At 40.4% G+C, this 16839-nt stretch overlaps 1 protein-coding gene across 2 annotated transcripts; it reads left to right on the top strand.

Moving 5' to 3' along the window:
* The first annotated feature begins 280 nt into the window (after positions 1-280).
* cry2 (cryptochrome circadian regulator 2) lies at positions 281-15830 on the top strand. 2 transcript variants are annotated; one of them, XR_013910035.1, is made up of 14 exons: positions 281-594; positions 4572-4680; positions 5370-5512; positions 6536-6720; positions 6892-6980; positions 8571-8711; positions 10415-10540; positions 10818-11003; positions 11126-11277; positions 11673-11875; positions 13236-13316; positions 13417-13551; positions 13659-13871; positions 15602-15830. XR_013910035.1 is itself a non-coding variant. In XM_026174871.2 (13 exons), the coding sequence occupies exons 1-12, from the start codon at positions 437-439 to the stop codon at positions 13863-13865; spliced, it is 2022 nt and encodes a 673-aa protein (XP_026030656.2). In that variant the 5' UTR covers positions 281-436; the 3' UTR covers positions 13866-13871; positions 15602-15830. The 2 variants fall into 2 exon arrangements, 1 of the variants encoding a protein (XP_026030656.2); XM_026174871.2 differs by having other exon boundaries at positions 13417-13871.
* Positions 15831-16839: the final 1009 nt, after the last annotated feature.

The raw sequence follows: 16839 nt of genomic DNA, 5'->3' as shown, positions 1-16839 counted from the left end.
ATCTAAGCAAAATATATATCCATGTTTGCAATGTGCTATAGTGTTAGTGCTGGAATGGTTTCCAAAATTAAACGGTGGGGCCCAAGGTGATATTTGTTTTCACGGGTCCCCAAATCCCTGCAGGCACCCGTGCTGGTCTGTATCAGAAAGGTGACACAACCTCTCACCGATGCTGCCTGCATCTGCAGCTTCAACCAAGTACAAATCTCCAGTTTTGTAACTCATGTTCACGATTTCAATTCTGTCCAACCAGCAAACCGACACAACCTAACCTATAGCCATGCCCACAGAACAGGCCACGCCCCCGAGTGTCAGTTTTCGTTTGACAGTGAGTAAAGTTTGTTGGGAGTCGTTGAGTTGTCAGTGATTTTAACCTTTTTGCTTAATTTCGCCTGTTTTTTCGGATTTTACTATAACGATGGAATAACAAATTAGAATGGTGGTGAATTCAGTCCACTGGTTTCGTAAATGTCTGCGGTTGCACGATAATCCTGCGCTGCAGGAGGCCCTGAATGGAGCGGACGCAGTGCGCTGTGTTTATATTCTAGACCCCTTTTTTGCTGGAGCTGCTAACGTGGGAATCAACCGATGGAGGTTTGTGACTTTATATTGTGACAGTTTGGGGTTATTAAAGGCTAACTTAACCCAGTGAAATACAGGAAGAGCATTTACTAGGTCAATATTTACACGATCCATTACTCTTGGGCCTCGGCTCCACGTCATTTAGCTAATGCTAGCATAGAATGCAACCCGATTAATGCTAAGCGCCATTGAAGAAATACACAACTTTAACTTATCGTCGCATATCAGCCAAGTATGTCCACTTAAAAGGCGAAGTGTTTAACGTAAATTAAATACTGTACATTCTTGTTCGGCTTACACTCAAAATTACATTTAAAAAACATTGGAGCTAATTCTTGATGGTGTCTGAAAGGCTTCTGCTAACCAAGTTAACTTACAACAGTTTGGTACAGAAACTATGGAGACAACGATGTCCATTTAACATGAGTAAAAGAAAGGTTCGCATGAAATGGCAAAGCCCGTTAATCACGCAAGCGGAGAGAGGTGCACTATGGGAGTTGATGTCAATTTCGATTTGCTTAGTGAGTAGCTATGCGAAAATTATTACAAAATAATTCATTGTCACGCCTGCCAAGGAAACATAGAGGTTGCTATAGTAAATTAATTGATAATGACACTCCAACACGACATAGCTGGAATAACTGCATAAACGTCAACACTCCACCACGTTTCAGAAGAGAACGCTGTACTTTGTTTACTACAGGTATACTACAGGCAATATATAAACACATTTATCCAAAATTCCTCAAATGTCAGTGCTTCTCAAGCGCAACGGTTTGATACGTTATGTTAAAATTTATACCACTATAAAGTGTATTTTAAAATTCTATATATTTAATAATATTAAGGTTGTTGCATATTCATCAATTTAATTTTTTCTAGTTATAATATACTAGTGGCTTGGATATGGGTATTTGGTAATACAAAGTACTGTGTTCACTCAATAGTAGTGCTGGAGCTATGGATTATGTTTATCTGTCTATTGTATCACTTATTACTATTACTTGGTTACTTGAGTATTTGGTAAATATTAAAAGGTAAAAGACAAAAAAACCCCACAGGTCTTTTAAAAAGAACTGCTCATTGGATTGGAATATAGAATTTATAAGGTTTTTAAGTTTAACTGCATAAATTTCTTATATGCAAAAAGTAAAACAATCTCAGGTACAGTCAAAGGTCAGTCAAATAAAATAAGGTACACACGCAATCTAGATCAAGGTATAAATTAAATTTGGCTTTATTAGGCTTTCTTACATTAATAGAAGGCAAAGTCATTCTGACGGTATTATATCACCTGGATGAGCTAGATTTTGTGTCTGTTTATATGCATGTGGTTTTTGTGTGTGTGTGTGTCTGTGTTTAAGTCAGTTAGTGTATATTTTGTGTCTGTAAGCCTTTAAAGGAGTATGTTGTGGCTGCAATAAACAAAAGCAACAAAATCAGCATTTAGAAGTTTGCCTTTTGTGTTGATGCAAAAATTTGTGCTGCTGAAAACAGCAAGTTATAATGCTGTACATGTTAATATGTAATTATTAAGAATTATCAATACTTACGGCAACTAATTTCCCAGTGTACTAAAAAAAAGTTTAGAGGAAAAAAAATTGAATAACCGACTTGTCTAAAACTAAGAAACACTCAGATATTATGTTAAATTTGAGAACTGTTTAATGAACAGTGTCAAAACCAACAATAAAGATATTTGAACCCATTAATCCAATTCTTCAGTAATGAATCATGCAGCACCTCGCATCGTTTAGAGCAGGTCCCCTACTGATCGGCGGGTTAGTGGTTCAATCCTAGGCTCCTCCAGTCTGCATGCCAAGTATCCTTGGGCAAGATACTAACCCCAAGTTGCTCTCCGATGCATCCATCGGAATCTGAATGTGTATGAATGAAGTTAGGAAGTACTAAGTATAGAAAGAAAGTGCTTTTGTGAATGGGTGTGATTGGGTGAATGGGGCATGTTGTAGAAAAGTAGTTTGAAAAGAATCAGTCCATTAACCATTTACCATCCCACACACTGCGAATGCAACATTAACCCCCGGCCTCCCAACCGGAAAATCTTCTACCCGGCACGCTGTGCTGAGCATGTCTGTTTATATACTACCAGATAGGGAAAAATATGGCAGCAGGAGTTTCAGATAAGTGAGAGAATGACACTTGCTGTCGTTTGGATTTCACTGGGAGGATGTTGAACAAAATGTGATAATTACCAAAACATGCCTTAAAGACCATTGCTGCAAAAAGTAGCAGTAACACTAATTTATCCAACAAGCTGAAAAGTCATCCACTGCAAAATGAAGCCTGTTTTAAACGCGGCATATCAGCGTCTCCCCGCACAGCAAAGAAAACGTTAAATAAACCAGCTCTGATATCTGCCACTGTTGTTTCTGAACGTTTCTGTAATTTGAGGTCAGCACATTTTTATTTTATGGTTTTTACATGTTATAAGCACAAGAGTACCTTTTTAAGGTCATTTAATTTTTATCTTGTGTATTTTTGCTTGATGTAGTTTTTCTTTTTGTTGTTGTTATATTTTGTTTGGTAAAGGTTTAGTGTTGACCACTGAAAGAGACTATCTGTGGCAGTATTGTCATTTGTGAAAAACATCTGTGTGCAAATATTGAATGGTCGATTTGAATGAGTATACCAGTGCAATTTTAGGCACTATATGATTGGAAAAAAACTTTTTTTAGGATGCTATTGAAACGTATCGCAATATGTATCATTATATAGCCCACAAAAAATTGCAAAATTAGATTTTCCTCATATCACCCAGCCCTAACTCCAAACAGACAAGAAGACAAACACTTAAAATAAACTGATCTTAATTATGATATTTAAAAAAAATCTCTTACTATAAAAGATGTTCACGTTTTAATATAATATGACAAATTAACATCCAAAAAACTAAAAAGCTGCGACTGAAATGTGTGGCACGTTGTGCTGTGGATTATGAATGATCCACACTGTTCAAAGCTGATTGACAGCTACTTTAACAAAAGTTAAAACCTAAAATAATTTAACAATTGGGGGAAACCTCGAGCCTTTCCCTGCCCAGCCAATAGTAAGTAATCTCTCCGCTGTGTCCTGGGTCTACATCAGGACATCCTCTCAGTAGGACATTATCAGCTGCAACTCCTTAGCTGGCTCATTTCAATGTGGAGGAGTAGCGCCTCTACTCTCAGCCCCTCCCATGTGACTAAACCCCCAGCCTATCGTCCACCTTGAACTTAAATGTCTCTAGGGCCAGATATCAGTACGTCCCACTGCAGCGGCGCATGGTCTAAGCACAGGGTGAACGGGCGTCTCAGGAGGTAATAAAAAAAGGGAGTCTACCACTCACTGGATTACCAGACACTTTCTCTCCACTGTACTGTATCTGACCTCTCTCAGACAGTCTCCGGCTGATGTAGTAAATGGGGCAACCAAGACCCCTTACCTGCTGGGACAAAACGGTCGGAGTAGCCTACTACGCACAGTTTCTGTTGCCTAAACAGATAAGCAGCTACAGCTGTGGTTTGTATATTTTAGGCTTACTGTAGATTTCCTTGCTGTAAAACAAACACTGCTGGATTGAAGCTGCAGCATCACATGATGATGACTGAGCATTAAAGATTTTAAGTAAAGCATTGACCCAAAAAAATTGCTCAGGGTTTTTTGTCATGTTATTTAATTTCAAATTCAAATTGAATGAATAGTTGCAGCCCGACTGAATAAGCTGCATTCCTCACTCTGAAAAAGAGACTGGAAATCTTTCTTTTATGTTTAAGAAAAACATTGCTTTCTTGACTTTGTAAATAAAGACCACAATCACAAGAGACAACCTTCACTCTCTACCTGCACAATGAGCCTCGGCCACCTTTTTTACTGGTTCATCGCTGTTCTTTCCTTGGACCACTTTTCATAGATACGAACCATAGGTGCTGATCACTGCAAACTGGAAACACCCCACAAGGGAGTTTATGTTCATGTTTATGTCTGTGCAGGTTTCTCTTGGAAGCTCTGGAGGACCTGGACAGCAGTCTCAAGAAGCTCAATTCCAGGCTTTTTGTAGTCAGAGGCCAGCCTACAGATGTGTTCCCCAGGCTTTTCAAGGTCTGTATTCCTGTCAGTTGCTTCTCCTCTGTTATTCCTCATCTGCAAAGAATGTTCAGATAGTACAGATGCAGAATTTGCATGTGGGATATATTTATTTTTACATTTTTCTCACTGAAATTGCTGTTCTAATATTTTTCTGCATCTAAAACTAGATTAAAGATCTAGAACTGAACAAGTTCACATTCATACGTCTATCATTTGCATACAAAAACCAAACCTTTTATCTATGTTTTCAATGCTTTTAGCTAATGCATTACAATCAATTTAGCTCTCTGTTAACCATTTATCTAGTTATAAGGTAACATTTTATGCTACCTTATAACAAACCAATTCTCTGGCCCATTGTTTCTTTTAGGCCTGCCATGTGTTTCGCTGCTATCATCTGCTACCATCAGTGTGAACAGGAAACACAACAGATGAAGTGGCTGTCAAATACATTTCATTTTCTTTACTTCTTATTTCTGTTCAAACTGACCCATTTGGAACAATCCAGTTTGGCATTGTAAACCGAAGCTTGAATGCACAACTTGAATACAACAGTTTGACTTGGTGGTCTGGGTTATAAGTAGGCACATGATAGATCTATACAAGACTTACAAACTGTTAAAGCCAAAGATTTAATTAGTTCTTTGATCATTGTTACTATTTAACATCCTTTTTTCGAATTCTTTTATTCTTTGCTGCAGGAGTGGAACGTGACCAGGCTGACCTTTGAATATGACCCAGAGCCTTACGGGAAAGAGAGGGATGGCGCAATCATTAAGTTGGCCCAAGAATTTGGAGTGGAGACCATTGTCAGAAACTCTCATACCCTCTACAACCTAGATAGGTTTGTGTTTTCCACACAATTAGTCGATTTCTAGTGGTATTCCCACCACAAACGCAGGTATTATGCAACTCCATTTAGTCTCTTCCTTCCTGTATCAGCAGTCCATTCTTGTATAACGACATGAGCTCTTTATTGACAAGTGTTTGAGAAGTAATTTTAAAAAGTAATTCTTTTACCTTAACAAAAGGTAATGAATAAGTCTTCATAGTCTGCTGCAACCAGTATTTGATAGCAAGCTTATGGACTTAGGTATCATTTTCCTTTTGTGTGTTTGTTGTTTTAACTTGTTAATCCAATTCTCAGTTACGTATAGTCAAGCCCATTTGGAAAATGACAATTTTGACCTCATACAACAACAACAGTGGCTTTAAAATTAAGCAGTTGTGAATTAAAGTGTCGACCTGCACCTTTAATACTGAAACTGATGACTGGGTTTCCTGCCTTGAGGTGATGTCCTAGATTTAGCTTCTGCTGTCTTTGGTTGATACTTGAATACCTTCCTCAGTTTTGTATTCAGGAAGTGAATCACATGCTCAGTCAAACTGAACTCAAGTGACTGACTAATCCTATAACAAATATGTGAAATTAATCAGCTAGCTGATTAAACACAGATGCTCTTGCAAACTTACATCTTAAGAACAGTTCATTAATAGTTTTGTTTATTAACTGTTGTAACATTACTCAGTGTTTTCCTGGGTTAATATCACCGTGTGGTTCACCTGGAAAATAATTTCCTGATGGCTTTTTGGTACCAACATCTGGCAACTCACTTAATACAGTCTGTCCCTAATCATTAAAAAATGTGGTAATGTCAGTGTTACATCAGGGCGCACCAATTGACCATTGCTTTTAATCACTTGTTCAAAGGCTGAGCATAGTGTTGTCACGCCGTGTGGAGCCCCTTTACATATTGCCGGCACACTGTATTTCCCAGACTTCTCTCCCAGAGAGGCCACTGGTAAACTGATACAGATATGTTGCTGTGTGTTACTCAAATTTTCTTCCTTTTCTGTTTTGCTACAGGATAATAGAGATGAACAACAACAGTCCTCCTCTGACGTTTAAGCGTTTTCAGACTATTGTGAGCAGACTGGAGTTGCCTAGGAGACCTCTGCCTCCCATCACTCAGCAACAAATGGACAAATGTCACACCAAAATAGAAGACAACCATGACCAGCTATACAGTATCCCTTCTTTAGAAGAATTAGGTACGCATAATTTATCTTTTCACGTAAAGTTTTTCTATAACATTTATGTTTTTAATCTGATTTTAAGAAAAATAATTAATGGTTTGCAAACTACACAACTCTACTTTCCTTATTTATTGAATCTAAAGTTAACACATTGATCTGTATTTAAACTTATTTTGATGTGCCCAGGTTTCAGGACAGATGGTTTACCTCTGGCTGTGTGGCATGGAGGAGAGTCTCAGGCATTGGACAGACTCGGTAAACATCTGGACAAAAAGGTAAAGCTAAAGTCAAAGTGCTTTAATTGGTCTAATCCAGAATCCAGGAGTTTATTTTGAATGCTAAGTTGCATTGGCTGATTTTTTTGTTTGTTTGTTTGTTTACTTTTGTCCTCCTTGTTCTTAAACTTTCAGTAAATGCCCACAGAATAGGGATAAATTAGTAATTTGACAGTGTTGCCTCCTTGCTCTGCTATCCATACCTACTTACCTGGTAATCTCCGGATGTAATGCAAGTTTTTCCGTGTACGATGGTTAAAATGGTTTTATCGTAACAATCGAGTATACAAGATGGCTGCTGTGTTTGCTTCGGATTATTCCTCACCCCTGTTGCTTGTCACGTGCTCCATAATGTTGTGCTGTGGACATTTATGTGCTTTCTGTGTAGAGGAGTGTTGTTGTTTTCTGTTCTCATGCTGTCCTCCCAGGAGCCCAGCATGAGTAGAGGTCTCTTTTTTCCCCTCTTGGACTTTCCCATTGTAGTGTACATTTCAGTGTTTTTCCATAATACTACCGATCTTCGACCTGTCTCCCCATGTGATGTCTGTGTTGTGTATGTAAGGTCGGGGGGGGGTCCATTTCACTGCAGGGAAACTTGCATGTGACAAATAAAGTTTTCTTGAATCTTGTATAAGTTGCCATGGCAACATTAAGCCTGTTTGCATGTAGATCACTGAGTTTTTTTTCTTCTCACACACACTGCGAATGCATCAAACATTTTTAAGTTCATTTGTTTAACTTTTGTCTCATGAATTCTTGCTTGATGTAGTTTTTTTTGTTGCTATGATCTTTTGTTTATTAAAGGTCTAGTGTTGACCACAGAAAGAGACTTACTGTGGCAGTATTGTCATTTATGAGAAACTTGTGTGTGCAACTGATGGTTTTTGTATTCAAAGTAGAAAAAAAACATTGAATGGTTGATTTGAATGAGTATGCCAGTGCAATTTCAGCCACTATATGGTTGAAAATAACATTTGTTTTTGTAGTTTATTTAAACATATGGTGATATATATCGTATATTGTGATATAGCCAAATAATATCATGATTGTGACTCCATAAGGCTTTCATTGATATACTTTTTTTTCCGTTGTAATTTTGCATTTGTGAATCACTCCCTACTTTGACTCCTGAAAGCCTTAGCGTCTTTAAGGTGCTCTGTTTGTTTCAAGTCATTCTGTTTACCTGTAGCAATTAATTTAGAGTTACTACACATATTTCTGTAAGCATTACACAGCTAGTCTTGTCTTGCTTCTTTTCAGTTTTTACCCCTCACACGTAAAAGGCTGATGAGATATTTGCGTGACCCCACTTGGGTTAGAGAGAATATATCATAAAATATAAAATACTTTTTGGCATAGTGGTTGGACAGTCATAATTTAAGTGTTGTGGACAGCATGGATAGCTAAGTTTGTAAATGTGATAACTCAAAAATGAGGCGCTGTAGGAGCTTCAAATTCATATCATAGGTGTATCTGCTAGGAGGCTGAGGGGTCACACTGGTGGGGTCAAGCTTTTTTTTTTTTTTTTTTCTTCACATGATACAGCCTCAGCTTGAAGATGATGATTCCTGATTGTGTCTGTCTCTTTAGGTGTGGGTAACCAGCTTGGAGCACTCCCGTGTTAAAACCTGCTCTCTATATGCCAGTCCTACCGGTCTCAGCCCCTACCTGCGTTTCGGGTGTCTGTCCTGCAGAGTTTTGTACTACAACCTGAGAGAGCTCTACATGAAGGTACTGTCACAGATAAAATGACTCAAAACAACCGAAGGGTGGTTTAAAATGTCTTCAATTAATATTCATCTAAAAAAGGCCTTAAAATGTTACATTGACCTAAATTTGTATTGGATAGTTATTGCATGTTTCTCTTGACTACATCAGAACTTCCAGCAGACAGTGATTCAGTTTATTTTTTAAGGTATTTATTAGTTTAAAAAAAATTTAATAATTTTTTTTAAATTACTTTTGCCAAGGAGTTCCCCTGTTTAAGAAGAGGCACCGAGGGGTGTGCTCCTACAGCAGGGGGATTACACTCTCTCAGCCTCTGGGAAAGTCTATGCAAGGGTATTGGAGTGGAGAGTCCATCTGTTTGTAGAGTCTTGGATTCTGGAGGAATAATCTGGGTTTTGTCCTCCTTGCGGACCTCTGGACCAGCTCTAAATCCTTTCGAAGATATTCGAGGGTGCCTGGGAGTTTGTCCAACCAGTTAAAGAAATGATTTGTTGACATGGAAAAGACATTCGACTGAGTCCTTTGACGTATCCAGTGGGTGGTGCTTCGCAAGTATGGGATCTCTGGCCCATTGTTACTGTCCATTCGTTCCCTGTAAACAAGAGCTTTATTCCTATTGATGGTAGTAGCTTTTCACTACTGATATACAGCAGTGACAGTGGAGTGTCATTCAGACTGGAGAGGTGTAGTCTGATGGTAACAAAGAGAGGGAAGGTAGTCAGAACTGAGGGGATTGAACTACCACAAGGCAACATTGCAGACATTGAGGACAGCTACAAGTACATGGGAATCCCGCAGGCAAATGGGAACCACGAAGAGGTTGCTAGGAAACGCGCAACCACTAAATACCTGTAGAGAATCAGGCAAGTCCTAAGGAGTCCGCTGAATGGGAAGAACAAGAGCTGGGTTATCAACACCTACACCATGCCCGTGATCAAGTAATCAAGGAGGAGATGGAAGCCAGTGGCGTCAAGACAAGGAAGCTACTCACCATGCACGGAGGGTTTCACCCCTAATCCAGCACCTTGAAACTGTACACCAAGCGGAAGGAAGGAGGCCAGACACTAGTAAGTGTTAGTACCACGATCAAGGATGACACAACGAACATCCATAAGTACATGAGGAAGATGTCCATGTCCAACCGCATGCTCAATGAATACTTGAGGAAGCAGAAACCCAAAAAAGAGGAGCAAGAGGAAGAATCATCATGGAAGAACAGGCCCCTGCACGGTATGTACCACCGGCAGATAGGATTTCTGGATGTCAGCCACTTCCTCTATCAGTGGCTGGACAAAGCTGGATTGATAGACAGCACGGAGGCACTAATCATGGCAGCACAGGAACAAGCATTGAGCACAAGATCCATAGAGGCTGGGGTCTATCACACCAGGCAAGACCCCATGACAAAATAATAGTGGCTAACTAACCGGACATAGTGCTGATAGACAAGTAGATGTAGTGATTCCGAATGACCGCAACATCAGGAAAAAGGAAAACGAGAAGTGCCAACTGCTCAGAGAAGAGCTCAAGAAGATGTGGAGGGTGAAGGTAACAGTGGTCCCAGTGGTAGTTGGAGCACTTGGTGTGGTGACTCCCAAACTAGCTTGCACTTCAATAACCCCTCATTAATGGGGTTTTAACACAGTGTTAACTGAAGATGAATTACTTTCTCATCCCAGTTTTTCCCCTGTCTGTTTTTCCATCAGGTCCGCAAACGCTGTACTCCTCCTCTGTCCCTGTTCGGCCAGCTCTTATGGAGGGAATTCTTTTACACTGCAGCCACCAACAACCCAAACTTTGACCGTATGGATGGAAACCCCATCTGTGTCCAGGTGAACCTTTGCAGGGAGTGGATGTATAAATAAGCATTACTGTAGGTAAAAGAGTTATTAGCACCTGTCTCTAGATAAAGTGCCACAAACTGACATTTTATAATACGCCCCCCCCCAGAAAAAAAAAAAAAAGATAAACAGCTGCATTATCAATTTTGGAACTAGGTGAGAGAGACTGAAAAGTTGATTTCTCAGCTTATAAGTACAGGTAACATGTTTATCAGCCTAAATATATGTCTAAACACAGTTACTTACTATGTAACATGTTTGTTTCCAGATCCCATGGGACCAGAACCCAGAAGCACTGGCCAAGTGGGCTGAGGGTCGAACTGGTTTCCCCTGGATCGACGCCATTATGACCCAGTTGAGACAAGAGGGCTGGATCCACCACCTGGCGCGGCACGCTGTGGCCTGCTTTCTCACCAGGGGAGACTTGTGGATCAGCTGGGAGAGCGGCATGAAAGTAGGACTGTCTGTTTTTTCATTCAATCTGAAACCTGTTGTCTCCCAGGTGATGAACAGGTAAATTGACCTTATAAGACACGGTAACAGTGCTCCTTGCAATCTGGTTCTGTGTTCCTGCAGGTGTTTGAGGAAATGCTGCTGGATGCAGACTGGAGTGTGAATGCTGGTAGCTGGATGTGGTTGTCCTGTAGTGCTTTCTTTCAGCAGTTCTTCCACTGCTACTGTCCTGTTGGCTTCGGAAGGAGAACTGACCCGACGGGAGACTACATCAGGTATCTCGTACCATCACATTCTGAACACATCATTACCTCTGAGGGGAGGTAGCATGTAATCAATTCTGTTTGCTTGTTAGCCTGTTTTGTGACAGTCTAGCATCCAAAGTTTTCAAGATATCATTTCCAAATTTTGTGTTATAGTATATACCAATAACAGCTCAAAACATTGTGCACATGAGGACCAAATTGCTTTCTTTTTTTGTCCCTTGACGTCAGGGGCTTTTGAGCATGTAGATAACTGATGTCGTAATGCACTCATGTGAAAAGGATTAAAAATGTCTGTAAATTCTGGAATGGATGATTAAGCTCTGCTATAGGCTGACTTAAAGTGATTTGAAGTGAAACACATGCCATATTAAAGTTCAGATTATATTCTTTTGAAATCTCTGCAGGCATTACATCCCCATTCTTAAGGACTACCCGAACCGGTATATCTATGAGCCATGGAACGCCCCTGAGTCACTACAGAAAGCAGCCAACTGTGTGGTGGGAGTGGATTACCCCAAACCCATGATCAACCATGCAGAGAGTAGTAGGCTTAACATTGAGAGGATGAAACAAGTTTACCAGCAGCTTTCCCACTACAGAGGACTCAGTAAGTCATCATACCAAAGGGCAAAGTGTGCCACTCCCTTCATGTTGAGATTGGTTTGGATTAGGGCAGTGCAATATGAGTAGAATCTCACTGGTCCTGGTATAAGAATTTGTTTCCCTGGATTACGACATATATCACATCACAGTGCATTTTCTGTACATATATTACATAGTTAATGTAATCATTACATCAAAAGCACTATTTCTGTTTTACATTTAAATAAATCAAAAATGAAATGAACTTGGGGGCCTATGTGGCGTTATCCCATAGTGATACATGCTACATGACCCTATGGAGTCACGCAATTACTTCCCTGAAGCCTCTGCCTTTCATTACTGCTCCTGTATGTTTGTCAGGAATCTAGCTTGTGTACAAACACTGACTGCAGAGTGTCCAGTCTCGGTTGAAGTGCACCATTAAGCTAATACAGGGATGTGTTGGGTGTACAGACCATTCCACTCTAAAAACTGCACAATAATGCAACACAACAAAAATCTCCGTTATGAAAACTCAAAATGGCATTATAACAGTTGCTCTCCTACTGCTATAAGAAGAATAGCACCTCAAGATTTTTTAACTGTGGGCCTAACCCCGCTGCAGGATATTTTTTCTTGAAAATTCCATCAGTAATTCATTCTAGGAATGTGCAATTCAAATAAGAGAGAGGCTTCTGTGGATTGACTTCTATTGGACATAATTTGTTTTTGCATTCATGCACCTCACAGATGGTAACAGTAGCAGCATGACATGACAGTCTGTCTGTCGATAACCTGAACAGACTGATAAAAAAAACAGACACCCCAAGTCAAAATATACAGACACCCCAGGCCCGATTTAACAATCCAAGAAGGCGTCAGTTAAACAGAAGAATCTGTACTGATGCTGTTGTGTGCTTGTGACTTGCTAATAAGCCATATGCAGAGCTGAATCCGATTGAGATGCTGTGGCATGACCTTAAAAAGGTGGTTCATGCTCGAAAAACCTCTAGTGTGGCTGAATTAAAACAATTCTCTAAAGATGAGTGGACCAAAATCTCTCCACAGTGCTGTGAATGACTACCAGTTTATCACAAACGCTTGATTGCAGTTGCTGCTGTTAAGTGTGGTGCAACTAGTTATTAGGTTTAGGGGGCAATCAGTTTTTCACACAGGGCCATTTAAGTTTGGATTTTTTCCCCTTAATAATAAACACCTTTGTGCATGGAGGGAGTGTCATGTCATTATCTACCAATGACAGTGCTACCACAGTATATCTCGGCATAACAAATAATTGGGACAACATAAGAAGATTTTTCACTTTATCATTAGACAGGACATTAAATCAACATTGCACTTATAAAGTATGTATGTGTGTATGTTAGGTCTGCTAGCATCTGTACCAACAATCCAGGAAGAAGCAGAGCCACCGATGACTGATGAGTCCCAGACCAGCAGTGGCCCAGGTCGGAAGAAACAAAGAACCAAGATTCATTTTCTCCCTAAAAAGAATGTTCACAAATAAACTGTACGCAATTTGCTCATTATTGTTTTCTGTTTTCTTAGATTCTCCTCAAAGAGTTCCTGCAAACACAGAGGAAGATGTCTGCTATGAAGCTCCTGATTCTTCGACAGTCTGTCCATCCTCCACATCAGCCCCACATCCAGACCAGGAGTACCAGGCTCCTTGCATCTCCTCAGGTTGCCACACTGATCCCAGTCATCCTCCTTCCCTTTCCTCAATACAGAGACACAGCCCACCGTTAAAGTCCAAACCGTGCTCCCCTTCATCTTCTTGTTCATCTCAGTCATCCTCATTGGGAACAAAGAGAAAAGGCCTTAGCCGCAAGGTGCGACGTGGCCAAAGGCAGCGAGGACGACAGTACTGCACTCTAACAGCTCGCGAGGAGGCTACAGGACAAGAGGAGACGATGGAGGAGGACATGGAGCAGGAGGAGGAAAGAATGGAGGAGGAAGAGGAGACTTGTGCAGAAACTGCAGGACAACTAGAGTGATAAAAGGTGAAACATTTGGTGTCTGCGTTTGTATTCAATACATAGAAACAAATATTTACAAAATGTGGATTTTGTTGCTAGTGACTGACATGCAAGCTCAGCAAAGTCACCAAAAGAAATGAGAACAATACTGAAAAGTTGAAGTTAAGATATCTGCTAAAAAAAATCCCGTGCTCCTGTACCATGTCACACATTCTAATATGGCATTGCAGCACCTTTAGCTTTTATGTTGTATGCTATTGCATCACTTCAATAAGCTTGTGCATTGTCACATTTCTGGAGGGGAGTCAAGAACCGGTTGTCCCATTCCTTGAAATTGTTAGTCTGCTTGTTTGTCGATCTCACGTATCAATTCTAGTTGCACTTGCACTACAATCAGGTGATTTCAGTTTGTGTGTTGGAGGAGGATATTACCAGAGCAGTGAATATGGATATAACATTCAATTTTTACTGAGCACAGGGTAAGTTCAACCTGATCCAGGACAGAAACTGCTTCAGAATATCACGTTGCATAACGTACCAGACCTAATAGAAAGCAATATCCCTGTGTGCTCTGGTGAAATGGCCTGATGAGGTTCGGGCCAGTCACTCAAACACAACCTTAAGGTAGAAGGTCATTATTATATTCCATATGCCCTGTCATCGGGTTATAGTGAGCTGCCTGGAGCAGCTCCATCAGTGGGATGTGTCCCAAACTCCTGGCTTCCAACACCTTCAACACTCCTGCCCCTACGTTCATGTTGCTCTCAGTGGGTGGGGCACAGTGTCCTTAGCTGCCAGGGCAAAACAGCAAACGTGACACTACATACAATATATTGTTTAGCTTGTGTTTGGGGCCTCTGAAGCAGCCGGTCATGATGGAGATGGACCCTAGAGCCTCCTCCTCTGGGCTGGGCCTGGGACTGACTGACTGCCCGCCACTGGTTGTGGCAGTCCCACTGGCCCTATGTGTATGCGTAGTGCTCTCTCGGCTGGGGGTTCCTCTGCCAGCGTCACCACTGGGTCCAAGCCAGCTGGGCATTGGCAGTGGACCCATTCAGTGCCTGGTAGAAGTCCCTCCACGAACTGCTCCAACACAATCAAGTGAAACGTGTAGTTATTTATTATATACACGAGTAGTCAACTGACCTCATTTTTTTGGGGCATATAATGACTTGAAGCTCAAAATAATCAAAATATTTGGTAATACAAATGCAAAACGGAAACACTTAGGCATCATCCTGAGAAGTTTTACTTACTGTACAAACATTAACATAAGGTATCAATGCGACGCACTAACTTAACTGTCAAAAACTGGCCCGTTCAGAGTGGACGTTACAGCTCCAGGGTGCTGGCATTTTGAATGCTGACGCACTGCAATAGTGCTGTCATGGAGGGGAACCTTAGATTTGATTTCAGGAGATGACCTGACCTCTCCTTTTATTTTTATCCTGGACTTTTTGTCTTTTATTACATGGATTATTTACCTAATAAATCCTAATAGTTCAGTACATGTATATTCTTTATGTATGAGCTGCTCAACTTGAGCCTGACTTTTCTTGTATTGTGTGTAAAATAACTGAGTCTCTTTCTCACAAAGAGGGTTACAGATTATTAATTCTCTTTAGATTCTGCGTATCGAAATGCTCTTACCTTTACTACGCGGCGTGAATTCTATTGCTGATTATTATTTTATTACTTTTTATAATTGTGTTTGTTTTACAATTTTAAAATCTTTCCTGCTGTTTTTTCTTCAGGTGGAATGTAAAAGAAGAATGAGTGAAGAAATAAATCCCGCACACCGGGACACGTAAAGACACACAAAGAACAATCTTCTGGATATGTGGATAAATACAAACAGAAGCATGTATATAACACTAGTGAAAGATGTACAAAAGCATTTAGATCCTACTTCAGTCAAGAGAAATGCTAAAAAGCTGTCTAGATGAGCATTTTAATCATATCATTAAAAGTAACTTGACTGCATGTGGACGTTCATTTCCCTCAGAAATTCTTAAGTATGAGTAAACGTTTATAGAATTCCACCTCTGAAGCACACGGTGAATAAGAAGCAATGTCAACTTCTTCACACTGAAGCCATACAACACACAGTGGCACTTGTTCTTCCCTTAGCACTCAATGTGTCTGTCATATTTCTGCACTAGACAATCTCTAAGGTGAAATGACGATTTTACATACAGTGACTTGTTACTATGCTTTACGAGGTTTAACGAGTGATGATCTGAATTGCAAACTAAATGAAGATGAACAAGTAAAGCTAAGTATGCCGGAAACCATCTGTGGCGGAGGTGTGGTCCCGGGCGCGTCTGCAGGGGAGGAGTGGTTCTCACCGGCATCTCCAGCACCGCCCCGTTGACGCGCCCGGGACCACACCTCCGCCACACCATCTTGTGCTCTTTGATAGAAGAAATTCAACGTCACTTCTTCAAGTTCAACCTGACATAGGCCGGCCATCTTGAGAGTTCACAATTATATTTTGTACAGGGATGGTTAGCAGTAGACAACTGTGCACTTGTCGTAGCATGGGGAACCGTTCCAGTTAAGAACTGGTACCACACTGCACAGTCTTCATCTTTAACTACAGCTGCAGGTATCAGCCCACCAAAAGCTTCAGGCAAGTTTTACTGGGTTATACACTAGGTTCAGATTTTGCAGCATCCCAATATTCCCTTTAAAGGAAAGACCAAGGGTAGATTGGCTTTATTTTGTGCACTGTGTAAAGTTGTATCTTCAACTTTTTGCCATCTTTTCTTACCAAAGACTGAGCATTAGCCCATGTAACATGGATTTTCTTGTCAAAGAAACAGACTAGACTTAACTTGCTCTCGACCAAGTTAAGTCTAGTTGTTAAAGCTCAAACACCTTCAGAACTGAAGTTGCTGTAACACATACAGCCAAATTCAAAAAAGTTTCGGGGGCTTTTTTGTTTTTGTAAATAGTTTTGATGAAGAAAAGCACCAAGACTTCTTTTTTT

The sequence above is a fragment of the Astatotilapia calliptera genome, chromosome 7 (assembly GCF_964374335.1).
Source record: "Astatotilapia calliptera chromosome 7, fAstCal68.1, whole genome shotgun sequence".
Lineage (NCBI taxonomy): Eukaryota > Metazoa > Chordata > Actinopteri > Cichliformes > Cichlidae > Astatotilapia > Astatotilapia calliptera.
This window is presented reverse-complemented; position numbering and strand designations above follow the sequence as displayed.